This window comes from Corythoichthys intestinalis, chromosome 7 (assembly GCF_030265065.1).
Source record: "Corythoichthys intestinalis isolate RoL2023-P3 chromosome 7, ASM3026506v1, whole genome shotgun sequence".
Taxonomy (NCBI): Eukaryota; Metazoa; Chordata; class Actinopteri; order Syngnathiformes; family Syngnathidae; genus Corythoichthys; species Corythoichthys intestinalis.
This window is the reverse complement of record NC_080401.1, coordinates 49,664,498-49,692,478: the sequence shown is the minus strand read 5'-3', so window position 1 is coordinate 49,692,478 and position 27,981 is coordinate 49,664,498. Positions and strand designations below refer to the sequence as shown.

General features: G+C 38.5%; 1 protein-coding gene across 3 annotated transcripts; it reads left to right on the top strand.

Moving 5' to 3' along the window:
• The first annotated feature begins 54 nt into the window (after positions 1-54).
• On the top strand, positions 55-27,575 carry LOC130919089 (cytochrome P450 2J2-like). Of its 3 annotated transcripts, XM_057841500.1 has the most exons (10): positions 3,239-4,080; positions 4,223-4,248; positions 11,014-11,176; positions 16,927-17,076; positions 18,961-19,121; positions 19,188-19,364; positions 19,446-19,587; positions 19,662-19,849; positions 27,050-27,191; positions 27,363-27,575. In XM_057841500.1, exons 1-10 carry the CDS (start codon positions 3,489-3,491, stop codon positions 27,536-27,538), a joined length of 1,917 nt encoding a protein of 638 aa, XP_057697483.1. In that variant the 5' UTR covers positions 3,239-3,488; the 3' UTR covers positions 27,539-27,575. The 3 variants fall into 3 exon arrangements, with proteins under 3 accessions (XP_057697485.1, XP_057697484.1, XP_057697483.1); XM_057841502.1 differs by lacking the exons at positions 3,239-4,080; positions 4,223-4,248 and adding an exon at positions 55-284; XM_057841501.1 differs by lacking the exon at positions 11,014-11,176 and having other exon boundaries at positions 3,238-4,248.
• The last annotated feature ends 406 nt before the right edge of the window (positions 27,576-27,981 follow it).

The window sequence follows — 27,981 nt, the reverse complement described above, 5'->3', positions numbered from 1 at the left end:
ACCTCTACTCTTGGTTTTCACATTACATAACATTTCCTCCTCCCTCTAAAACAACCGAGGCATATCATTGTCGGACAGACTGAAGTAGTCTGCACAGGATTATGATTTTTCAAACAGTTTTTGAGTGTTTGGACATAAGCAGTTTGTTGCTGTTTGGCTTCCTGGCACTGCTGCTGACGGACATAGTGCGAAACTGGCGACCTGGAACTTTCCCACCGGGACCCTTGGCCATACCTTTTCTTGGAAATGTCTTCACCGGAATGGATTTTAAAGCCTTGGAGAGAGTGAGAGCAATAGAAACACCGTCAATGGCTTTAAACACAGGTGTAAAACTGGAAGCATGGGGTCCAGATCCGGTCTGCCATATCATTTTGTGAGGCCTGCAGAAGTCAATAATGTGCATTGACCTAATGTTTTTTTGTTGTTGCTAGAATTAAATTTAAATAACATTTCTACAGTTCTAAATGAAAGATAATTGTTGCACAAATCAATTGATATTGACCGTTTTTCCCTTGTTTTAATTTTTAAATAAATGTTTTAAAATGTAATAAATAGAGTTTAGTGTTCATTCTTTGTATTTTTTTTAATTAAAAATAAAACAAATAAGTAAATAAATAAAATATATTTTTTAATTAAAATGTAAATTAAGGAAAAAATGAATGACAAATGAATTAAAGAACAACTTTTTTTTTTTTTAATTAATACAAAGAATATTTTGAGGTTTGATTTTTTTCTATTAGGATAATTAAGAAAAAAATACAACTGAAAAATATGTCCGCCATATCATTTTTTGAGGCCTGCAAAAGTCAATAATGTGCATGGACCTAATTTTTTTCGCAAAAATAAACATTAACATTTCTGTAGTTCTTAATGAAAGATCAACGCTACAAAAATCAGTTGATATGGACTGTTTTTCACTTGTTTTAAGTTTTTGAATAAATAAATGCTTCAAATTTTAAAATAAAAAAAAAGAAATGTTTTAATTACAAACTTTAAATGAAGAAACATAAAAAATGACTTAAAGAAAAACATATTTCTTAAAATAAATATAAAGAACATTACGTAGTTTGATTTTTTTCCCTATTCGGATAATTTTTACAAAATACGAGTGAAATTTACGTGAGAGAATTTTTGCTTTATAGAGGCTCAGAAAAAGTTTCTAACCATTTTTAAATCAACAAAGAATCGAAACAAAATAATGACTGTCAAATTAGTTGTCAATTAATTTGATCATTTAATCAATTTTCATCAAATAATTGTGTTCGCCTCATTTATTAGCCTTAACGACGCCCCACGGCAGACCATAAATACAAGGTATACAAACACATACAAAAATGTTCTTTTTCACCCATTGCTTAACTTCTATTGGCAACCATTGACAACACTAGCTGTCCAATCCATTTGAAGTGGGAGGGCTGTTAGCCAATGAACGCAAAGTTGAGTCGGGTAAAGCAACATAGACTGATAAGAAACTAAAGTGCATTTAAGTAGGGTTCAACTGAGTACTGTAATGTTGAGTAGAAACGTAGAGTAGGGTAACATAATGCAGAATTAAACAATTAAAAGTAAACTGAAATGAGGAACAATAGAGTACGAATACAACGTAAATCAATGCAATATAGAGAAGCAACATAATGTAAATGTTAATTTTACTTTTAAAAAGTAATTAGTTACAAATTACTTCTCCCAAAAAGTAATTGCATTAGTAACTCAGTTACCTCATTTCATTGTATGAGTAATTAGTTAACCAGCAAAGTAAGGAATGAAGCAACGGAGTTGTGACGCCGTTGCAAACACGATGCTAGGTGGCTCCAATAATACCTGACTGTAGCCGATAGCCTACAAACTACACCCACATGATGCTACAGTAGATATCACATGTATAGAGAAATAGATGCGTTGGTAAACATCTTGGAGCAATAGACTTCTCCAGAAGGCCCTGTTGTAGAGAACCTTCCATGGCAAAATCATGACTTGAATATATCTTTAAAGGATGAAACAGTTTTAAAATTTTCACATGTCTAAAGTAGACAGAAGGGAACTAATGTAATCACGGGAGCAATTTTAACAACTTTAACAGTTGATTCACAACATTAAATGACTTCCAAACAAAGCAAAGGTAACTATCTAGTTATCGCAATATCCGCAATACCCCTGCGTCTCGTTAAGTTTAGGGTAAAGAATTGGGCTAGGGACAATTGTCCTGAAAACCCTTTAAACTTCACATATTCTGACCCAGGGCTGTTCCTGACCAATTTGGTACACTAAGCAACATATTTGTTGGCACCCCCCCCTATTGTCACCACATATATTTAAACTCTCACACTGAAAAAGCACATTATCTCTTTGTAATTTATTATATAAAAAAAGACAACAACGAACAAGTGCAGAAATTAAAAGAAAAATGCTCTAATAACCATTCAAAAGCACCAATAAAAAATGAATAAATTACAATTGTTATTACTAGGGTTGTTCCGATCATGTTTTTTTTCCTCCCGATCCGATCCCGATCGTTTTAGTTTGAGTATCTGCCGATCCTGATATTTCCCGATCCGATTGCTTTTTTTTGCTCCCGATTCAATTCCAGTCATTCCCGATAATTTTTCCCGATCATATACATTTTGGCAATGCATTAAGAAAAAAATGAATAAAACTCGGACGAATATATACATTCAACATACAGTACATAAGTACTGTATTTGTTTATTATGACAATAAATCCTCAAGATGGCATTTACATTATTAACATTTCTTTCTGTGAGAGGGATCCACGGATAGAAAGACTTGTGACTTTGTATATTGTGACTAAATATTGCCATCTAGTGTATTGGTTGAGCTTTCAGTAAATGATACTGTGGCCATGCCCAAATGCATGATGGGTGGATGTAACACGCCTTTAGCAACCATGACTGTGCGTAGTGCTACCAATTGATATATTTTCTCTGCGTTGGGAAATAACATAGGGTGTTAAGAAAAAGATCAATTGCTACCTTGCTTCCCCCCAATCGCTTCCCACGATATCTCTAATTGTAGGGAGAGGGATTGTAAGGTTTTAGCCAATTAAATAAAGGTTCCTAAGGCTGCCAAAATTCACTCTACTCATTTTACGCTACCTTTTAGCTCTCTATATAGGTAAAACGGCGCCATTACAAATTGTGCGCGACAATGCGTGGGTGGGTTGTGCAGCGCATGCATTAATTGCATTAAATATTTTAACGTGATACATTTTTTAAAAAATTAATTACCGCCGTTATCGGGATAAATTTGATAACTCTATCTTAAGCCTAAACTAAAGACTCTGGATGAGTGTAACATATTATTAGCATAAACATATTAGAAAGCAAGATGGCTGACGCATAGTCGCACGGTGTGCTTCACTCCCACAAAGACTGCTATCTATGCTACTCAAAGAGGACCCATTGGTGTGGACTGAACATTACTTGATGATTAACTAATCCAACATTTCCTGGCAGAACCTACGCTGAAACATGCCTCCTAAATCCGCGTCAAGAAAAGGCAAACAGGAAACACTCGATCCAGCACCTGTTGAAGACAGCGGTACTTTGACTTTGGCGTCTATAGCAGGCCTCCTGGAGGAAAATCGCCGTGCCCTCTCAGCTGACTTTAAAGAAACGCTAGCGAAGCTTGAACACAAGCTAGACAGCATTAATGCTACTGTTACTGATCACTCGGCGAAGATTGGCGATCTCGAAACAAACGCCACCTTACAGGATTCACGTCTGACAGCTCTGGAAGCCACATGTGCCATGCTGAGTGACAGCAACGCTAAGCTACTAGCAAAAGTCACTGATCTAGAAGCCCGCAGTCGTCGGAACAACATCAGGGTGCTGGGCTTACCCGAATCCATCGAGGGACAGCTGCAGCCGACCGTCTTTTTTTCCAAGATGCTAGCCGATGTGTTCGGAGGCGTACTGAATAATACTCCGCCTGAGTGCGACAGGGCCCATCGTACCTTCTCCGCTAAACCCCAGCCCGGGCAGAGACCCCGACCTGTCATCATTCGGCTCCACAAGTATCAGGTGAAGGACAAGATCATCCGAGAAGCCCGAGCCAAAAGAGGTGAGCTGATGTTTCAGTCATATCCTATCGCCGTATATGAGGATTACCCGCCGGATATCGTGGAACAACGCAAAGAATACAGTGAAGTGATGTCACGGCTGTACAAACTTGGATTAAAGCCAACTCTGCTGTACCCTGCTAGGCTTTTCATCAAACCGAAGGAAGGAGGTAGGCTACACCTCCCATCAGTTACAGAGGCCAAAAAGTACATAAAAACATTATCATAGAAAAAGGAAAAAAGAAAAGGAAAAAAAAAAAAAAAAAAAAATGTCTGGCTGGTCACGGAGATCAAATATCACATCCATAAAGGACAGACAGTTTTGTTTTCCCTTTTGTCTACTCATTAGTTTATTAGTCCGTTTGGTAGTGAACTTTTAGTGATCCCAAAATGAAGGGTCTGTGGCTTCAGAACCATAATGCCATCATCATTATCATTACATTATCATTCATACAATTTGTTTAGTGTTTTTTTTTTTTTTTTTTTTCCTCTCTCTTTCATATATATAATTATGAAATGATTCTGGGTTGCTTCAAAATGAATATAAATTATTATGCATAGTTACCTTTTTTCCTCCTTTACAGTTATTGTGGATGACGAGTGATAGCTTGAGATTATAATGATACATATGTGTCAATCTATATTTCACATGAGTGGATGGGTGTTCTTTAGTATGAATGAGTGTGAATGTAACTATATGAAAATAGACACTGATGCATGGCTGTCCGTGTGCTTGTGGGCATGCTTATCTATTTTATGTTTGTATACTTTCCCTATAGTTCTAAATGTTGAAAAATTGTACTTAAATTGGTATGGATGACTTGGATAACAATGATGGAGATATTCAACACTGCTATAATGATAATGTTAATATTACTTGCAAACAGTACAACCCTGAACAACTGAAATACCTTAATGATAGCAATAACTTTTCTGTAATTCATTTTAATATCAGAAGCCTTACCAAACACCATGATCAATTAATCTCTCTATTGTCCACTACTGGGTGTAGCTTTGATTTGATTGCTTGCAGTGAAACCTGGCTAGGTGATAGGTCATACATTGACGGCCTTCACCTGCAGGGCTATAAATTATATTTCAAGAACAGACTTGGTAGAAGAGGTGGAGGTGTGTGTCTATATGTAAACTCCAGACTCCATGCCAATGTGTGCGAAGATTTAGTTTTAGAAGATGATCAATCTGACTCACTTTTTGTTAGTATAAATACTGGTAAAAATTGTAATCTTATTGTTGGAGTGATTTATAGACCACCTGATTCGAACCCAACCATTTTTAATACCAAACTAGAGGAAACTCTTTATACACTAAACAAGAAAAACACAAAATGCATCCTCCTTGGGGATTTCAATATAGACATCTCCAAGGATGATGCTATCAAAAAAGAATTTATTAATACTGTATATTCTTCCTCATTCTTCTTGACCATAAATACATTCACTAGAGTATTTTATTCATCCAAGTCTACTATTGATAATATTATCACTAATATTCGGAACTTAAAGTTACAGTCTGGAACAGTTCTTACCGACATATCTGACCACTTTCCTATTGTTTTGTTTTTAAACCTTGCATGTAAACCTGCACCTGTCCGCTCCAAGACAAAAATCAAAGTTTTGAATGCGAAAACTTTGCAGCAACTCTGTGAAAGTTTGGAGGCTAAATCATGGGCAGTTGTTTACAATGCTTGTGATCCCGACACTGCATATGACTACTTGATCAATGAATTAACTGATTCCATTCACAACTCCATTCCTGAGAAGACAGTCACATATAGTAATAATAATTGTAACCCTTGGCTTACCAAAGGGATACTAAACTCCATAAAACATAAAAATAAACTTTATAAGTCTTATTTGAAAAATCCTACTGACGATAACAGAAATAAATATCATAGATACAGAAATAAACTCACGCATATTTTAAGAAAAAGCAAATGTAGCTACTATACAGAACATATTAGTGCAGCCCAAGGTGACTCTAAAAAAACTTGGGCAGTTTTAAATAAAGTCATAAACAGAGGCCAGAAGTCAACAGTGCTACCGGATTCTTTGGATGGCAACATTTCCTTACTGGCAAACAACTTAAATGACCACTTCATTTCCATAGGTGAGGAACTTGCAAATAAAATCAGACCCCCTATAGGTTCATTTTACAAACACTATCTTTCAGGCAATTATTTAAACTCATTTTTCCTTAGACCTACAGACGTTACTGAAGTCTGTACAATTATCAAAAACCTGAGAAGTTCCCATTCAGCAGCAGCAGATGAAATAAGCAGTAGGATTCTCATTCCTATTGCCCATATAATTGCAAAACCAATTGCACACTGCATTAATTTATCCTTACTTTATGGCGTAGTGCCAAAACAGACCAAAATTGCCAGAATCACTCCAGTCTACAAATCTGGAGATAAAAATAACATGAATAATTATCGCCCAATTGCCGTTCTACCAACGCTTTCTAAGGTACTAGAAAGAGTTGTACACAATAGACTAAGCGAATACCTCGACAAGTTTCATATCATAACCAGTTCACAATATGGCTTCAGGAAGAATAATTCAACATGCATGGCCATTCTAGATCTTGTTGAAAAAATTAATGATGCCTTTGAGCAGGGCAAGTGCGGAGTGGGCATTTTTTTGGACTTATCTAAGGCTTTTGACACCATGGACCATAATATTTTACTGGAGAAAATGCATCACTATGGTATTAGAGGAATAGCATACAACTGGTTCAGAAGTTATTTATTCAGGCGACAACAATATGTTGGTATTAAAAATCATGTTTCACAAAAAAAGGAAATAAAATATGGAGTCCCCCAGGGTTCAATTTTGGGCCCACTGCTTTTTCTTATCTACATTAATGACCTTGTTAATTCTTCTGACATACTACATATGATTTTGTTTGCTGATGACACAAATTTGTTTGTTTCACATAAAAACCCATTAGACCTACAGCACATTTTAAACGCAGAGTTAATTAAAATAATAGCTGGCTCAGATGCAACAAACTATCCCTCAACATCAACAAAACCAATTACATAGTATTTAGATCGAATAAGAAAGCAATTGACACAAACAGGATTTGTCTGAAAGTAAACAACGACAATTTATCACAAGTCGATTCCACGAAGTTCCTGGGGGTCTTCATTGATAAGTCTCTCACTTTCAAATGCCATATAGAACATCTTATATCAACACTATCCAAATATGTTGGTCTATTCTTCAAAATAAGACACCATCTCCCTTTAACCGCACTTCTCACTTTGTACAAAACCTTGTTTGAGCCCCATATCAACTACTGTAACATCATATGGTGCAATACGTTCCCCAGCCACCTAAAGAAATTGGAAACTCTGCAAAAGAAGATGGTACGGGCCATGTCCTGGGCTAGTTTTAATGCCCCCACCAACTCCTTGTTTTACAGTTTACGCCTTCTTCGACTCACTGACTTGAACACATTTCATAACGCAGGTATAATGTTCCAAATTGTAAATAATATGAATAGCAAGCTCTCTGAACTCATTCCAGTCTGGACTCCTCTCCATACTCATAACACCAGAAATAAAGACCTCATCAGTGGAAAAAAGAGAAGACTTGTTAGCACTAGCCTGAGCATTGCAACTAGAGGTCCTCAGATTTGGAATGAGCTTGACGAAAATCTAAAAGTGTTGAAATCCATCTCCACCTTTAAAATGATGCTAAAAAGCATTCTGATCAGTAAATACAACAACTCCAACATACGTAGGTTATAAATTCTTTTCTAGGGAAGTATTTCTTTTCATTTATTATTATTATTATTATTATTATTATTTTTTTTTTTTTTTTTTTTTTTTTTTTTCTGTATGTGTGTGGGTGAATGAGAACACTGTAAAATACGACAACTCACCCTTCTGCTCATCTGATCATTTTTTTTCTTCATTGCCTTGATGTACGCAGGCTCCTGACTATAAGCTTTTAGTAGCTTCTTAAGGAGACCTGACTCACACATAATCTTGGTTCAGCACTATGATATGATGTACAATTTGTAAATATGAATGTGTGTGAATAAATTGAATTGAATGTCTGTAACGTTAAATACAATTAGAAAACGATTTAATTTAAAAAAAAAAAAATATATATATATATATATATATATATATATATATATATATATATATTAAAAAAAGACATGTCCGATATTTTTTTGCCGATTCCGATACTTTGAAAAGGACGTGATCGGACCCGATCGATCATCTCTAGTTATTACAATATGATTAACACCCACCCACACAAACCTATATAAAAACACACAGAACACTTTAAAATGCAACTTTTTTTTTTTCACCTTGACCTATAACCTTACTCACCTTGTCTTCATTGATGCAAAAGCATCTATTGCACTTTCATATGACAGTTGTTTTGGAAGGTGCACTTCTTTCCTGGACTTGGTGCTAATGTGGATAAGTTCGCTGTAAAAGATGGCCCAGATTGTACAGAGGTAGAAGGAAAATGTTTCAGAAGAGCATCTACAAAGAGAAGAAAGCGGAGTGTTACATTATATTAGTCAAATAGCTGTTGATTGTGAAACCAGCATGACATAACCATAATAGCGCATAAATCCTTGCAGCCTTCTGTACCTGTTTATTGGATCGGGCCACTTTGATTGGCATAGTTAAAAGATAATAAATTCTTGAAGCACTGCAACTACACAGGACTATCCAATAATAATGAATTAAATTTAAAAAATATATATATATATATTTTTTTTTTTAATGAACATGATCGCCATTTTAACGAATTAATGACACATTTAATAACAATTGTTAGCATTTTAAATGCGTGGCACTTTAAGTCCCCCATAACACAGAACTTTGAAATTATTAATTGCATATTTAATGGTGTATTTATTCAATTAACCTTGGCACTTTTAGGCAAGGCAAATTTATATTAAAAGCACAATTTAACACAAGGTAAAAGTGCTTCCCATCACATGAAAATAAGCAAGACAATTTTAGTCCCTCATAGACTTTGTCCAAAATTCTTTAAAACAGGAGGGGGAGTAAATTTAACTGAAACTAATCCACAGCTGGCTGAACACTGTAAATATTTCTAAAACAACAGCCTGGCTAATGATACAGTATAATTTTGCTTTAGCAGTTAGTCATATAAACTCTATGTAAATAACCGTTAGCTTGCAGTTGCGCTAAGTATACGTGCTTATGCTGTTGAAAAAATCATCACAACAAACCTGTTTTTCTTCACGTTTATGCACTCTTCTTTCTTTTTCTTCTGACCCGGTGAGCTTTTGTCTTTTCATGAAGTTGACTTGTCACCGTAACGTCGCTCAATTGCGGAGGCTAAAAATAGCACCTTCAGGTAGCTCGCTGGTCTGCTGAGTGGTAAGTGGGATTAGGGTCTGTGGTGAAATTATCGCATCACAGGAAAAAGTGAAACGGGCAGAAGCACACTAGAAAAATGATTTTATTATTATTTAAAGACTTTTTACGAAGGGTTTAGTTGCTTGTTTTATTGTTTTGTATAATTTTTTGAATACTACTATCATCAAATATTATTTGAATATTTTTCTTGACGCCCTTTTGGACGCTGCTGCGTCCTGAGGCGGTTGCCCAGCTCACCTTACGGGTGGCACAGGTCTGGTGTGACCGTTTTTTTTTTTTTTTTCAACATGAAAATGATCACCAGTTACTTTGCAGTAACTAAATACCCTTACATTCAGGTAACTGTTACTAACTAAAGATGAAAAATGACGTGATCGGACCCGATCGATCGGCATCGATCGGGTCCGATCACGTCATTTTCAAAGTATCGTAATCGGCAAAAAAATATCAGACATGCCTTTTTAAATTTTTTTTTTTTTTTTTTTTTAATTAAATCGTTTTCTAATTGTATTTAAAGTTACAGACAAAATGTCTTACACTCATCCAGAGTCTTTAGTGTAGGGCTATCAAATTTATTGCGTTAACGGCGGTAATTTTTTTTTTTTTTAATTAATCACGTTAAAATATTTACCGCAATTAACGCATGAGCTGCACGACCCACTCACGCATTGTCGCATTCAATTTATAATGGTGCTGTTTTACCTATATATAGAGCTGAAAGGCAGCGTAAAATGAGTAGAGTGAATTTTAGCAGTCTTTGGAGCATCTTTGTAATTGGCTAAAGCCTTCAAATCCCTCTCTCAACAATTAGAAATATCGTGGGAAGCAATTTGGGGAAGAAAGGTAGTAGTTGATCTTTTTCTTAACACCCTATGTTATTTCCCAACGCAGAGAAGATATATCAATTGGTGCCAATACGCACAGTCATGGTTGCACTTCCCATCATGCATTTGGGCAGAACAGTTAAATGGCTACAGTATCATTTACTGAAAGCTCAACAAATACACTAGATGGCAATATTTAGTCACAATATACAAAGTCACATTTATCCTTTAAGAATTACAAGTCTTTCTATCTGTGGATCCCTCTCACAGAAAGAATGTTAATAATGTAAATGCCATCTTGAGGATTTATTGTCATAATAAAAAAATACAGTACATATGTACTGTATGTTGAATGTATATATTCGTCCGAGTTTTATTCATTTTTTTCTTAATGCATTGCCAAAATGTATATGATCGGGAAAAATTATCAGGAATGATTGGAATTGAATCGGGAGCAAAAAAAAGCAATCGGATCGGGAAATATCGGGATCGGCAGATACTCAAACTAAAACGATAGGGATCGGATCGGGAGCAAAAAAACATGATCGGAACAACCCTATTACTAACGCAATTACTTTTTGGGACATGTCATTTGCAACTGTAATCAATTACTTTTTTAAAGTAAGATTACCAACACTGGTTATCAAAGCCAAATGATCGGACATCGATCATCGTCATTGGAACTTAAAGATTTTTTTTTTTTTGTTCAGCTGGCAAAGGACTACGGGCCCGTGTACAGCTTGAGGCGAGGCGGCGAAAGGATAGTGTTCGTTTCGGGGTACCGCATGGTCAAAGAGGCACTCGTCAACCAACTGGACAGCTTCGTGGACCGGCCCAGCGTGCCGCTCTTCGATGGCATTTTCAAGGGCATCGGTGAGTGACCCAATTAAATGAGACTTTGACCACAGTTTGACTAGCGAGTGTGCTACAATCTTACGTCGTTTTCAAGAGCAAATCTGTACCCTAATTTTTGGACTATAAGCCTCATTTTTTCCCTCATTTTGAATCCTGCGGCTTATAGTCCAGTGCGGCTTATTTGATGATTTATTTGGGTTAATAGGTAAAACTTTATTTGACAGCGGCATCATAAGACTGTCATAAGAACGTCATAATTATGACATGACACTATCACGGGCTTTACTGAATGCTTATGACAGATGTCAATATGTGTCATGTGGCATATTATGTCACTAACTCCATTTATGTCCAGCTCAGATCTTTTACGTCCTTTCAAAAGTGAAATAATTTGCTGGATGACACTAACCGACATCTATTATAAGCATTCAAAATTGCTTGAGACAGTGTCATGTAATAATTATGACAGTATTATGGCACCACTATCCAAGAAAATGTTACCAAATACAATAGCTAGCAATTAATGAAACAACTGGAACAGTAACTGAAGAAATAATTAGCACAGAACATGAATTTTGATTGTTATTTACATCTGTAGTGCCGCAATGCATGCTAGGAGGAATGTTGGATGACAACAGTGTTGACAGCAGGTGGCAGCAGAGGTTGACTGTCTCCCCAAGGGAGCATTGATGGCCAAATGAAGATTTTTGAAACAATAGGGCTTTGCATCCAATTGGTTCAAAGCTTCATGGTGGTTCATTTGGTTTCATGACAGTCTTATAACGCCTTTGTCAAATGAAGTGTTACCACTTAATATCTTTTGGTGTAAATATCCCATAATACAATGAGGACAACTGCGGCTTATAGTCCAGTTCAGCTTATCTATAAACAAATGCCGTTTTTATGTCAAATTTGGTGGCTGGTGGCTTATAGTCAGATGCGCCTTATAGTCCAGAAATTACGGTAGTTGATTCCATTCAAGAGGCAAAGCCTCCTGTCTCTATCTTGGTTTTGACTCCTAAAAGTTTTCATCTTGACTTAGGGCGCGTTCACATTAGACCAAGAAGACCAGGGTCCCGTTGGAGAGCTACCTCGCAGCAAGACTTGCAAATGAGTTGTTGAAAAGGTTCAGCATTCACACTGTGCAACCAAACTTTCCGAGTAGCATCACATGGACGAAAGGCGCAGTCATTAATTGGGCAAATAGAAGAGGAAATACCTCCCTCTTGAGAGAGGAGGGACCATAGTATAGTTTGACCAGTGGCGGTGTCACTCCCCCCCAACTCGAGCGAATTGGAGTATATATATATTTTTAAAAATGCATAGGGGAAAATTAAACCACGAAATGGAACCACATGGTCTCCCAAGGGGCACAGGCTCGTTATTGGTCTCACTTTTGTGACTTTTTGAACTGTAAAATTGTCACCACTTTCCATAAGCGGATTTTAAGGGGGGGGCCAAAAAGTGTCATTGCATGTAATTGACTTTCCTATATATATAAAAATTGTAAAGCAATAAAACTGCAACAAAAATGAATGAAATGAACAAAAAAATTTACATTGTCATAATGGGTCAAAATTATTTTTCGAACAGATCATGTGACTAGCACCTTAGACGGTCAGTTGCTTTGCATATAGTTTTCATTAAAAAAATAAATAAATAGTAGGGGAGGGCAATTTTATTTTTCAAATGATTTTTTTCTTTGATTTTAAATATTTTTCTTTTACCGAAACAACTTTTAAAGGGATTGAATGATTGAGACACAAACGTCCTACCCTTAATAACGCCCAAACACAAAAAGGATTGCTTCAATAAAAGAAGTGTTCAAATGCAAATTTTCAATCTCAAATATTTTTTCGCATTCAAAAACGTTTTCTATAATTGAAATTAGGTTGTTCCGATCATGTTTTTTTGCTCCCGATCCGATCGTTTTAGTTTGAGTATCTGCCGATCCCGATATTTCCCGATCCAATTGCTTTTTTTTTTGTGCTCCCGATTCAAATCCAATCATTCCCGATAATTTTTCCCAATCATATACATTTTGGCAATGCATTAAGAAAAAAACTCGGAAGAATATATACATTCAACATACAGTACATACAGTAAGTACTGTATTTGTTTATTATGACAATAAATCCTCAAGATGGCATTTACATTATTAACATTCTTTCTGTGAGAGGGATCCACGGATAGAAAGACTTGTGACTTTGTAATTGTGACTAAATATTGCCATCTAGTGTATTTGTTGAGCTTTCAGCAAATGATACTGTAGCCATGCCCAAATGCATGATGGGAAGTGGAACCATGACTGTGCGTAGTGCTACCAATTGATACATATTCTCTGCGTTGGGAAATAACATAAGGTGTTAAGAAAAAGATCATTTGCCACCTTGCTTCCCCACATTGCTTCCCATGATATTTCTCATCGTAGGGAGAGGGATTGTAAGGCTTGAGCCATTAAAAAAAAAAGGCTCCAAAGGCTGCCAAAATCCTCTCTACTCATTTTACGCTGCCATTTATCTCTCTATATAGGTAAAACGGCGTCATTACAGATTGAGCGCGGCAATGCGTGTGTGGGTCGTGCAGCGCATGCATTAATTTCATTAAATATTGTAACGTGATACATTTTTTAAAAAAATTAATTACCGCCGTTATAGGGATAAATTTGATAACCCTACCTTAAGCCTAAACTAAAGACTCTGGATGAGTGTAACATTATGTCTGTGACGTTAAATACAATTAGAAAACGATTTAATAAAAAAAAAATATATATATATATATATATATATATATATATATACAGTGCCTTGCAAAAGTATTCGACCCCCTTGAATCTTGCAACCTTTCGCCACATTTCAGGCTTCAAACAAAGATATCAAATTTAATTTTTTTGTCAAGAATCAACACAATCGTGAAGTGGAACAACATTTATTGGATAATTTAAACTTTTTTAACAAATAAAAAAGTGAAAAGTGGGGCGTGCAATATTATTCGGCCCCTTTACTTTCAGTGCAGCAAACTCACTCCAGAAGTTCAGTGAGGATCTCTGAATGATCCAATGTTGTCTTAAATGACCGATGATGATAAATAGAATCCACCTGTGTGTAATCAAGTCTCCGTATAAATGCACCTGCTCTGTGATAGTCTCAGGGTTCTGTTTAAAGTGCAGAGAGCATTATGAAAACCAAGGAACACACCAGGCAGGTCCGAGATACTGTTGTGGAGAAGTTTAAAGCTGGATTTGGATACAAAAAGATTTCCCAAGCTTTAAACATCTCAAGGAGCACTGTGCAAGCATCATATTGAAATGGAAGGAGCATCAGACCGCTGCAAATCTACCAAGACCCGGCCGTCCTTCCAAACTTTCTTCTCAAACAAGGAGAAAACTGATCAGAGATGCAGCCAAGAGGCCCATGATCACTCTGGATGAACTGCAGAGATCTACAGCTGAGGTGGGAGAGTCTGTCCATTGGACAACAATCAGTCGTACACTGCACAAATCTGGCCTTTATGGAAGAGTGGCAAGAAGAAAGCCATTTCTCAAAGATATCCATAAAAAGTCCGTTTAAAGTTTGTCACAAGCCACCTGGGAGACACACCAAACATGTGGAAGAAGGTGCTCTGGTCAGATGAAACCAAAATTGAACTTTTTGGCCACAATGCAAAACGATATGTTTGGCGTAAAAGCAACACAGCTCATCACCCTGAACACATCATCCCCACTGTCAAACATGGTGGTGGCAGCATCATGGTTTGGGCCTGCTTTTCTTCAGCAGGGACAGGGAAGATGGTTAAAATTGACGGGAAGATGGATGCAGCCAAATACAGGAACATTCTGGAAGAAAACCTGTTGGTATCTGCACAAGACCTGAGACTGGGACGGAGATTTATCTTCCAACAGGACAATGATCCAAAACATAAAGCCAAATCTACAATGCAATGGTTCAAAAATAAACGTATCCAGGTGTTAGAATGGCCAAGTCAAAGTCCAGACCTGAATCCAATCGAGAATCTGTGGAAAGAGCTGAAGACTGCTGTTCACAAACACTCTCCATCCAACCTCACTGAGCTCGAGCTGTTTTGCAAGGAAGAATGGGCAAGAATGTCAGTCTCTCGATGTGCAAAACTGTTAGAAACATACCCCAAGTGACTTGCAGCTGTAATTGGAGCAAAAGGTGGCGCTACAAAGTATTAACGCAAGGGGGCCGAATAATATTGCACGCCCCACTTTTCAGTTTTTTATTTGTTAAAAAAGTTTAAATTATCCAATAAATTTTGTTCCACTTGACGATTGTGTCCCACTTGTTGTTGATTCTTGACAAAAAATTAAAATTTTATATCTTTATGTTTGAAGCCTGAAATGTGGCGAAAGGTTGCAAGGTTCAAGGGGGCCGAATACTTTTGCAAGGCACTGTGTATATATATATGTATATTTTTTTTTTTAAAAAGGCGTGGTGGATATTTTTTTGCCGATTCCGATACTGTGAAAATGACGTGATCGGATCTGATCGATCGGGATACCGATCGATCGGGACATCTCTAATTGAATTTTTTTTTTTTTTTTTTTTAATTGAAGTGATTTTTCTTTTTAAACATACATATTTTTTTAAGCAACTTATTTTTTGATTGAATAATAAAGACATGTCTTAGCCAAAATGTGGCCCAAACACAAATCAACATTACTTCAATCAAAAAGTTGCTTCAATTAAAAAAAAAAAAAAAAAAAAAAAAGCTTTCACATGCATTTTTTTTTTTTTTTTTTTTTAGTTTTTTGAGTTTGAAATTTATAAACACATTTTTTTTTTTTTTTTATTGAAGCGATTTTTGGGGGGGTTCAAAATATATATTTTGATTGAAGCAACTTTTTTTTGATTGAATAATAAAGACACAAATCTACCTCCATATGGCTCCGCTCAGGGGATATAATTTTTGACGGTGGTAACTACATTGGCACGACACCGGTGAGCGTACCATATTCAAAGGATGACGATCCTTGGCGAAAAGTATTGCCTAAGCAGCCTGATTTAGAATTCCCCTCAAGAATGATGGGAAACAAAAAAACGCTCATTTTCAACTTATTGTTATAAATATTCTTGTAAGTTAATTTTATTGCTGATACTGCGTTTCGGGGTCATCAACATGTTGTGCACTCCTGCCCCAAAAGTCAAACTTCACCTATGCCACTTTCAGGAGAGCGAGACTCACAAAACGCCCGCCCCAAGAGGCTCCACTGTCTTGGGTTCTGTCACTCTCACACAGTATGTTCAGCAACAGCATGCATATACAACTGCCACATTAGAATGCCATTCTGTAAATCAAATGCAACTGCTTAGCACAGTAGAACCATATTTAGCAATGGCTATCGTCGTTCATCTTGCCATGTTGATTTTGAATAGTGTGCGCGCAGTACTTCCGCTTCCAAGGATGTTCTGCAAAAGCGCACTCTGCTCCGGCTGCATTCACAAGCGAAGCAGGATGCGCTTAAAGACCCCCGATTTTTGAGCAGATCAGAGTTTGTTTGTTTGGTCCGAACTAGAGTTCAGATAAGCGTTCACATTTACAAAACAAAGCGGACTATCTGAGAAAAAGAACTCTAGTCCGTTTAAAATGGACCAATCAGTGCTAGTGTGAAAGCGCCCTTAATCTCAGTGATTCGTGATTCCTAATTTTGGGCAATTCTTGGTCAGGTCTCTGTTTGTAGTCTTGTGCACAACACTACCAACCTCGGTCAGGGGGACAATGGAGTATAACTATTGAAATGTTTGCAGGGGTGGCGTTGAGCAATGGTTACCCATGGAAAAAGCACAGGAGGTTTGTTGTCAGCCACCTGCGCTACTTTGGAGAAGGCCAGCAGTCTCTGGAGAACTACATTCGAGTGGAATGCGGCTACCTGTGCGAGGCTTTCAAAGAGGAGCAAGGCAAGTCAAGCAGTGGTCCTTAATAAAGGTCGACCGATGTATCAGGGCGACATAATATAGGCTATTTCTTTTTTCAAACTTGAGTCTTGAAAAAGAGGGGGTCGTCTTATAATCAGGGCCGTCTTATATTCGGGCCAGTACAGTATGTCCATCAACGTACAATAAGTGTTGTTGTGTGTCTTCCCTTGCCTAACAGCGTTTTCCATCTGTAAACAAACGAACAAAAAACTTCACTTACATTTATGAGTTGACAAAATGTGCCATACAACCAGTGTTGGTACATTACTTTAAAAAAGTAATTAGCTACATTACTCACTACTTCATCCAAAAAGTAACTGAGTTAGTAACTGAATTACTCTATAGTAAAAGTAACTAGTTACGAGGGAAAGTAACTATTTCCGTTACTTTAAAAAGAACTTGTTGTATGTCAAAGAATTTGAAATTTTTTTGTGCAGTATTCGAGTCAGTGGAATAGAGAAGAACAGACAGGTAGTTAACTTGTTAGGTGCTTCAGCAGATTTGAATTGCTTACCACAGATGTCGACAAAAGCTTTGCCCCGGGACATAAATTATACATTACATGCAGGTTCTTTCCTTTAATTTCGACAAACTTGAAATAGTGTCTATATCTCCACCTCTTAAAGGACAATTTTTCTTTTGAATGCTCTGCCATCCCGACCCTGTGCATCTGTTTTGCGTGTGTGTTTGCTGCACGCGATGTTCCGGTTTGCTTGTGAAATCACAGGCTCTGATTGGCTTACCACGACACATGACTAACCCTCAGCCAATCACAATCACTTCCATCGCATCTCTCGAGGGGCTGCATTTAGGTAGGCTCGTTTCCCGACAATTCACGTCACCTTCAAAGCGTCTGCCGTCCTCAAGATGGAAGCAGAATTATTGCTAGCTGACAGTGGGAGATGGGAACGAGGCTAGCATCAGGTGTAGCAAACACAGAAACGTTACCAAACTTTGGAAAGCGTCTAATTGAATGAGCAGGGACAAACAGCTTGCAGTCAGAAGTACGTGCGCTATTCTCGAACCTGAACGCACCCCAAGTCTTGGATGACAAATCAACAGAGCAGAGAGTCGACTCGACACGGCTGGTAGTTTCTTCAATTTATTCAGAGTAAGTAACGCACCGCTTTTGACCGTCAGTAACGGTAACGCCGTTGTAACGGCGGAAAAAGTAATTAGTTAGATTACCCCGTTACTGAAAAAATAACGCCGTTACGTAACGGCGTTATTTATAACAGCGTTACTCCCAACACTGCATACAACACATACTGATTAGCAACAGGCGAGCAGCAGATACAGTAGTTTTAGTAAATAATATTAAAGAGCATCATACAGTAATTGCAATCATCATCGTAATAACAATATCAAAGGCAACAAGTCGTTTCATGCGCAAAATTTTAGCTTTAGTATTTTTTGAGCAGCGGACACATGTAAATGCAGGGATAGAAAGAACATACCTTCCATAAAAATGCAGGGATAGGAAGAACAACCTGGTTCCACATCTGCCTTCATGAACATGTTGTCCTCCCCTGTCGTGATGATGGCAGATGGATGCGGTATTTCCAAATTGTCTTTTTTAAAGGGTTTTGATGAGTAATGTTACTCCAGCTCCACTGTTGTTTTTGATGAAGAAATTGTAGAACAGAATTTGCTAGCAGACGTGCAGAAGTAAACCGGACGTACCTCAGAAACGTCTATATGGGACTTTGTTGTCATCCTACAAAATCGGCGTGAGACATCGCAATCGGTGTAATATTTTTTTTAAATCGGTATCAGCGACAGCATTTAAAAATCTTATATCGGTTGACCTTTACTCCTCAAACTAGAACTCCGAGAAACCCTGCCATTGACACTTTCCATTCCTAGGTAAGCCTTTCAACCCTCATTTCACGCTGACCAATGCAGTGGGCAACGTCATTGCTTCGGTGCTGTTCGGGCACCGCTTTGAGTACAATGACGGAAACTTCCGAAGGTTTCTCGAGTTGGACAACGATGCTATCGTGCTCGCAGGCTCACAAATTGCACAGGTGAGTCCACGGTAGGCGTTGCAGCAAAAATGACAAACCTAAAGTTGGTTTTCATTCTGTCCACAGCTCTACAACGTCTTCCCCTCACTAATGAAGCGTTTACCGGGTCCACACCAAACGGTCATTGGCAATTACAAAGAGATTGAGCTCTTCCTAGCAGACGAAGTGCGGAAGCATCAAGAGGAGTGGAACCCTGAGCAACCAAGAGACTTCATTGACGTGTACCTTTCGGAGATAGACAAGGTGGGTGACTCTCTACACAACAGTGGTGAGCTGACGAATGCAAACATGCTAGCCTTGAACTAATTTTCTGTTTTTCTGTAGCTTAAGGAAGACCCCTTGGCCGGTTTCAACATTGAAAGTCTGAATGTATCCATTCTTGATCTCTTTGAGGCCGGAACAGAATCGACGGCCACTACCTTGCGCTGGGCTATTGTGTACATGATGCACTATCCAGATATCCAAAGTGAGTCAGGACGTCACCGTCCGAATCGAGACAGAAAATAATTTAACACTTGCGATTTGTCCGGTACCTTGTAGAGAAAGTCCAGACGGAGATTGATAACGTGATCGGACAATCTCGTCCACCCGCCTTGGCTGACAGACCCAACATGCACTACACTGAAGCCGTCATCTACGAGACGCAGAGGATTGGCAACATCTTGCCTTTGGGATTCCCCAAAATGGCCAATAAGGAGGCCACACTTGGAGGATACATCATACCAAAGGTAAAAGAAAAAGCTGTTCAGTTGTGGCACAAATACCGATACTAGTATCAGAAGGGGCCCCGATACGGCAGTGAAATACAAATATCGGTATCGGCTTATAGTTGCCGATGCTGTGCAATATATACTCTTCAAGATTTAAGTTTCCAACAGCCGGTTGCCCCTCCTAAGATGGCCACTGATTACAATCGGTGCCAAAGAAGAAAAAGCAGACTTACATTCTAGCCGGGGAGTTCTTATTCTGTTAAATGTTGTCGCTTATACTTTAACTCAGGGGCTTCAAACAGATTCCACAGATCTTTAACAGACAGTCCAACCAAGAGGTTTCTGCTGTATTGGGTAGGGTGACCAATTGTCCTCTTTTGCCTGGACAAGTCCACTTTTCACGTCCTCTCCGTAGCGTCTGGCCGGGTTTTATAAATTCATGAAAATGTCCGGTTTTAATGATTTTTCACGGGACCAATTTGAAAGAATCCCTCTGGCCGCTGGGGGGCAGCATCTGCCTACGTTGACGTGGCTCCTATTAGTAGGGGGAGAAGGAGTAGTTCCTTAAGTTTGATCACATATCTGTTCTTCGCCTTAGTAAAGAGTTTGTCTCTTTATCAAACTGGCAAGTTAAAGTTTAATGTCCCGCGAGCCAGACCTGCTTCCAATATGGCTGCTTTGTTGTCAAATCTCACGTGATCCCCCATTCTGTGACGTAAACGCTCGAGCCTAATAGCGCACGTACTCCTGAGCTGGTATTTTCACACACAAACCGGAACAGCGCGTGCGGCAAACACACGCATGCAAAACAGATGCGGAGGGATATGATGGCAGAGTATTCAGAGGAAAATTTGTCCTTTACGAGGTGGAGATATAAGCACTATTTCAATTTGGTCGAAAATTGAAGGAAAGAATGTGCATGTAAAGTGTTATTTATGTCCCGGGGCAAAGCTTTTGTCGACATCTGTGGTAAGCAATTCAAATCTGTTTATTTTTGTTGCACTTCAAATGTAGGATAAATCTGTTGCTGGTGAGGTGCAATAAATATTACAAGGTCCTATAACACAACTACCTGTCTGTTCTTCTCTGTTCAACTAACTCGAATACTGCTCAGAAAATTTCAAATTCTTTGACAAACAACAACAACTTTTTAAAGTAACGGAAATTTTTACTTTCCCTGGTAACTAGTTACTTTTACTATAGAGTAATTCAGTTACTATCTCAGTTACATTTTGGAAGAATAGTGAGTAACTATCAGGCATGAAAATCTCTCACCTTTCGGCGAAATTCGCCGTTTTGAAGTAAAAAAAGGGTGACCTAAGTGAGCTGTGTAGATCCGAGGAGAAACTTTTTAAGGGGGGGGCTCGGGAGTAGGCATGTGCCGGTTACCAGTGTCACGATTTACCATGGTATGAAAACGTTGCGGTTTCAAAACTACTAAAATGATCTGTCACACCGTAGTACGGGATTCGCTATTATTTTTCGTGTGTCAAAAATACAGCCAAAAGTGGCGCTGCAGCGCTCACCCTTTCCCCCGTTTGTTGCGGTGTGCGTCAGTGACGCTATTCCAGCGAACCCAAAAACAAAACACAAGACGTACTTTTCTTCAATTTATTGAGCTCTCAAATCGTGGTAACTGAAATAAACAAAATGAATACATTTAAAACGTTGTACAATAGTATTTTTCCATGTGTGAGTAGCTTCAACAGATTAGCATCATGAAAAAGTTTGCCAAAAACAAAACACATTTTCCTTTCAAATTCAATATAAAAACTAATTAAAAACTTACAAAGACAAATGTTAGCCTAGGCTTAGCTAGGAGAGCAACTTCGTCGAGGTTTTAATTTGTCTCACAGCCGCTGAGTGAGGAACAAGCTTGAAGTGGAAAAAAGGATAGCGTCAAAGATCGCTAATTGCGACGGATGATCTCGCCCTTAGCACAAATTCACGTTCGCTGGACGAGGAGAGGTCTCACTCCCAATATTTTTTTTTAGATGAATGCATTTGCCAGCATATTGAATTTGGTGGGTAATGGTTTCAATCCTTTTCATATTTTGCGGTATAACAAAGTAACTTGCAGCTTGTGTCGAACACTGCCACAGCTAGCCAAGTCGCCGGTGAAAAAATAGCTCCTGTTAAGTTAGCGTCAAGCTTGTGTATTTAACGGTAATTTAAAAGAAGAACACAAGCTTCTTTCTAATATCACTGTAATTGGTATTTCAGGGACGTGTGGCGCCTTTTTTTCAGTGCGACATTCGTGCAGTGTTGAACACCTAACTCGTTTAGCTTCAAAGTAGAGCTGAAACGAATACTCGAGCAACTCGAGTAACTTGAGTTTAAAAACTGATCTGAGTAATTTTATTCACCTCGAGGAATTGTTTAATTTTGCCAGCTCTAAGCATCACGTTTTGCCCGGACTACTTTTAATGCGGGACAACGCGCTGACGTCACGTGCGTAGAGGAAGAACCAATTAAAAAAAAAAAAAAAACTTACCGCAGCCGACAGCCGCTACAAACTACGCCGACGTTGCTAAAAACTACGCCCGCATGATGCTAGTTTGGTAGCAGTTTGTGTCCGATGCGTCTCATAGATATCGCATGCATTTAAGACTAGATGCGAAATGACAGACTCGGCAGCGTTAGTAAACAGCCGCCATCTTTAAGCAGTAGACTTCTCATCGCTAATAAATATAACGTTACTGTCACATGCTCACATAACAGCCTTTCGGAGGGCTAGGTTTCTATTGATAATGACCACTGTCAATGCGTGGCTAACGTGTCTTACATACAGGCTTTATTTAATCTGTAAAAAAACAGCGCTGTAGAGTTATGAGGGTGTAAAATTAAAACATAATAGAGCTAACTGTCAGTTTTAGCTCAGTAGTCATTACTGAATAAATGTGCTCCAATACAGCAGGTATCATACATTTATTTTGAACACTGCAAAAACTCAAAATCCTACCAGTACTTACAGTTTAGACTAACTTAAAACTTAAAAATAGCTCGACACAAATAGAAATTAAATTGAAAGACGTGGGAAAAACACGTAGCTTTCAAGTGATGTGTGTTATCAAGCGTAATTACATTTTTAGGTAAGAAATATGTTGTTTTTTTTTAAATAAGATCTAGAAGTTTTTTGAGTGAAAGCAGTGAATTTTTTTTCTAGTCACATCTTAGATGCAATTTTTGGCCGTTTTCAACAATGTACATCGAAAATAAAGACATTGATTAACTGAAAATGGCTAAATATTGGATTAAATGTCTTTTTTTCTCATGTATATTTATTATTGCTCTTTACCTAAAAATAAAAAATGTTTTATCCGCTTACTCGATTAATCGATAGAATTTTCAGTCGATTACTCGATTACTAAAATATTCGATAGCTGCAGCCCTACTTCAAAGTAAACTTTGTTTCTAAATAAAACATGGCCAGCACAAGGTATATGTGTCTTTGATGCCTCCTGCAGATTACTGAAGCACAATGTAGTTCGACAGAGCTTAATACAGTATTTTGTTGGGTTGTACAGTGTACCGGTGTTCGGCAATTCCTTGCTACGCGGCGAAACATCCTACACAATGCTCAGTGCTCTGGTGCAAACATTCTCACGCATGCGCACATCAGTTAAAAGCGGCGAGTACTCACTATTTTTGTTTTTGTTGAGTTTTTTTATCACCTTTTCATTCCCTCAAAAATACTTTTTGCATGTATTACCCTTCCACACTTTTAACCATTGTGTTTTTTTGTGGTAGCTTTAAAGCAGTTGACCACATTAGTTATGTAGCGTATTTAAACCGTCCTTATTTGATATAACTACATTTAAGTCTTTTATTAAGGCATTTTTTAGTACGTTCTGCCTGTATGCATCTAAACAAAACAAGTTGAGAGTGCACGGTGGTACTTTGGGTGTCATATTCGCCTCATATAGGACGTTTCACCGATGTAGCCATTTTGGCAGAACGCCGGAACATATGTCCTCCACACCCTTCTCACCTTTTTAACCCCTGACCCATTTTCATGCCTGAACTATAACTAATTACTTTTTTAACGTAACGTGCCCAACACTGCTGTTGAGTAACCTGGTGAGTAAAAAAATATTGCCATATAGCAGTACTTCTCAAATAGTGGGGCGATGCCGGGGGGGGGGGGGGGGGGGGGGCGCATGTGACCTCTGGGAACATGCTTTTTTTTGTTTTTTTGCCCTACTGGAATAAAGTGTACTTGCACATCCACTCAGTAAGTGGCAGTGGCGCTCTCATTTACAGAGTGCGCGCAGTATTTTTGAACTAAGGAAGAGCACTCAGCACACACAGAAAACAGATATGAAGAGCAGTGTGCCACCGCCATTTTCGAAAGCCGTTTCCCGACCGGACTCACTCACGCAGCGACCCACTGTCTTGTCCGGTTCTCACATCGCCGCCCGAGAAGTGCCATTTTCGGCTTGGGATCGTCACGACGACCGCCCTCACCTACGGTTCTACCTCGGCCGCCGAGAATGCGCTTTTTTCCTGCCGTTTGCCTTTTAGCTTTGACTTTTAATACAGTGGGTGATGAGGAAAGACCACTGTTTACTGTGTCTAAAAATAATTATAGTGGACAGCCAGAAGCCAAATCAATTAAGACGCCACTTAAAGACATTAGACCCCAATCTAATTGATAAGCCGCTCGATTGTTTTTCAGTGAAAACGTGCCGAATATTGCCAACAATCGTCCTGCTTTGTCAGTGTTATATCAGTAAACCAGTGAGCATTGTTAGCATGCTCATTGCAAAATAACTCCACACCATTGCAAAGGAGGTAAATACTGTGAGCAGCAAAAATAAAAACTGTCCTGTCCAAGGACACTCTTTTTTTTTTCTTTTTCTTTTATTCAGTTTTTTCGGTCAAATTTTTTGGCATATTGTCCTCATGAGTGAATGTTTCTAATCAATTTTAATTTGTTATTATTTGCTGATTTTATTAAATTTTATTTTTCTGTATCAGATGGTCAAAAATGTACCTTGAGTGTATTTTTACAGTTTGGACGTGACTTTTTTTTTTTTTAATTCACGCAAATTGGTGCACGTCAAGTCTTCTCTGTTACAAGCAAAACAATGTTAATAAAGTTACACTTTATTATAAGTTGATCTATGTTACTTTTTTTCTTTATTAGAAAAAAAAGGACACAATGTTAGGCAGATGCGTATTTATAATAGTAATTTTATAGACAAATGATACTATTTACAGTGGCGGCAGAGAGTTTGGGGGGGCGTGAAACATTTACGTCTTCCTTGGGGGGGCGTGACAGAAAATAATTGAGAAGCACTGCCATATAGTATATAATATACACTATACTTTTTTGTTGGTTTTTTTTTTAAATACAGTGCCTTGCAAAAGTATTCGGCCCCCTTGAATCTTGCAACCTTTCGCCACATTTCAGGCTTCAAACATAAAGATATGAAATTTAATTTTTTTGTCAAGAATCAACAACAAGTGGGACACAATCGTGAAGTGGAACAACATTTATTGGATAATTTAAACTTTTTTAACAAATAAAAAACTGAAAAGTGAGGCGTGCAATATTATTCGGCCCCTTTACTTTCAGTGCAGCAAACTCACTCCAGAAGTTCAGTGAGGATCTCTGAATGATCCAATGTTGTCCTAAATGACCGATGATGATAAATAGAATCCACCTGTGTGTAATCAAGTCTCCGTATAAATGCACCTGCTCTGTGATAGTCTCAGGGTTCTGTTTAAAGTGCAGAGAGCATTATGAAAACCAAGGAACACACCAGGCAGGTCCGAGATACTGTTGTGGAGAAGTTTAAAGCTGGATTTGGATACAAAAAGATTTCCCAAGCTTTAAACATCTCAAGGAGCACTGTGCAAGCCATCATATTGAAATGGAAGGAGCATCAGACCACTGCAAATCTACCAAGACCCGGCCGTCCTTCCAAACGTTCTTCTCAAACAAGGAGAAAACTGATCAGAGATGCAGCCAAGAGGCCCATGATCACTCTGGATGAACTGCAGAGATCTACAGCTGAGGTGGGAGTGTCTGTCCATAGGACAACAATCAGTCGTACACTGCACAAATCTGGCCTTTATGGAAGAGTGGCAAGAAGAAAGCCATTTCCCAAAGATATCCATAAAAAGTCTCGTTTAAAGTTTGCCACAAGCCACCTGGGAGACACACCAAACATGTGGAAGAAGGTGCTCTGGTCAGATGAAACCAAAATTGAACTTTTTGGCCACAATGCAAAACGATATGTTTGGCGTAAAAGCAACACAGCTCATCAGCCTGAACACACCATTCCCACTGTCAAACATGGTGGTGGCAGCATCATGGTTTGGGCCTGCTTTTCTTCAGCAGGGACAGGGAAGATGGTTAAAATTGACGGGAAGATGGATGCAGCCAAATACAGGAACATTCTGGAAGAAAACCTGTTGGTATCTGCACAAGACCTGAGACTGGGACGGAGATTTATCTTCCAACAGGACAATGATCCAAAACATAAAGCCAAATCTACAATGGAATGGTTCAAAAATAAACGTATCCAGGTGTTAGAATGGCCAAGTCAAAGTCCAGACCTGAATCCAATCGAGAATCTGTGGAAAGAGCTGAAGACTGCTGTTCACAAACACTCTCCATCCAACCTCACTGAGCTCGAGCTGTTTTGCAAGGAAGAATGGGCAAGAATGTCAGTCTCTCGATGTGCAAAACTGATAGAAACATACCCCAAGCGACTTGCAGCTGTAATCGGAGCAAAAGGTGGCGCTACAAAGTATTAACGCAAGGGGGCCGAATAATATTGCACGCCCCACTTTTCAGTTTTTTCTTTGTTAAAAAAGTTTAAATTATCCAATGAATTTTGTTCCACTTGACGATTGTGTCCCACTTGTTGTTGATTCTTGACAAAAAATTAAAATTTTATATCTTTATGTTTGAAGCCTGAAATGTGGCGAAAGGTTGCAAGGTTCAAGGGGGCCGAATACTTTTGCAAGGCACTGTAAAACTGAATTTTTCTGTCCAGACGGATGAGCCACACTTTAAATACATTAAAGTGATATATGTATCTTTGAGTGAACTTCGAGTAAAATTCAAGTATCTCGAGGCTGGGCCGAGTGTCCTCCTTTTTTGGAAATCAAAATATGGTCACCCTAGTATTGGGAGCCGGAAAAAAAATATATATCCGTGCAACACTAGTCCTTAATATTGTCACCATCATCCTCTGGTTGCAGGGTACAGCCATAGTCACTGATCTAGCATCCGTGCTTTTTGACAAAAACGAGTGGGAGACCCCGGGCATGTTCAACCCTCAACACTTCCTGGATTCAGAAGGCCACTTCCGTAGAAGAAACGCCTTTCTGCCCTTTTCTGCAGGTTAGACGCCTAGTTCATATAAGCCTGGAAGACTCCTGTTTCATTGCCATTGAAGACGCAAGATGTCCAATCCATTTTGACTGCTCAAAATGGATTAGAAGTCTAGTGTCGTCAATGGCAGCCAATGAGTTCATATGAAGATGTTAAACTCATCTCGTTGACCTCTTCCAGGCAAGCGGGCGTGTTTGGGTGAGCAACTGGCACGCATGGAACTTTTCCTGTTCTTCACGGCGCTCCTGCAACGCTTCACTTTCACCGCCGTACCTGGAGAAATGCCGAGCCTGGAGGCAGTTCAGGGTTTCACGCAGTCGCCAAAAGAGTTTCGCTTCCTTGCCGTACCTCGCTGAACTCACACTTATTTCCAATGTTATGATTTGACTTAGATCGCACATCATTTTATGAATTTATTCCAAATAAAATCATATGGAATTAATGTATTAGTTTTCATATTGTTGTTGTCATTATTTCTGGAGAAATTGCATGGGGATGCTTTGCTTTGATGGTTGATAAAATCATTCAGGTCACTTGCTGTGTTGTTTAAGCATTTCTGTGTAATTTCCTGTTTATTTTTGGGATTTCCGGGTATTTTGGGGGCAGTTTCATGTCACTTCTTATTGTTATTGGGTCACTTCCGGTTAATTTTGAGCCTTTCTAGTTACTTTCTGTTGACTTTGAGTAATTCCAGGTATTTTGGGGGCATTTACAGATCACTTCCTGTTGATATCAGGTCACCTGTTTATTTTGGGGCATTTCTGGGTCACTTCCTATATGTATCAGTCGCTGTATTCCT

What these genes read in the sequence shown, in the direction of transcription:
- LOC130919089 (XM_057841500.1), top strand. Translation starts at nt 3,489, where the DNA reads ATGCCTCCTAAATCCGCGTCAAGAAAAGGCAAACAGGAAACACTCGAT. An exon ending in GCACTATCCAGATATCCAAA is followed by an intron (nt 19,588 to 19,661) that starts GTGAGTCAGGAC and finishes GGTACCTTGTAG; the next exon opens with AGAAAGTCCAGACGGAGATT. An exon ending in CTTTCTGCCCTTTTCTGCAG is followed by an intron (nt 27,192 to 27,362) that starts GTTAGACGCCTA and finishes GACCTCTTCCAG; the next exon opens with GCAAGCGGGCGTGTTTGGGT.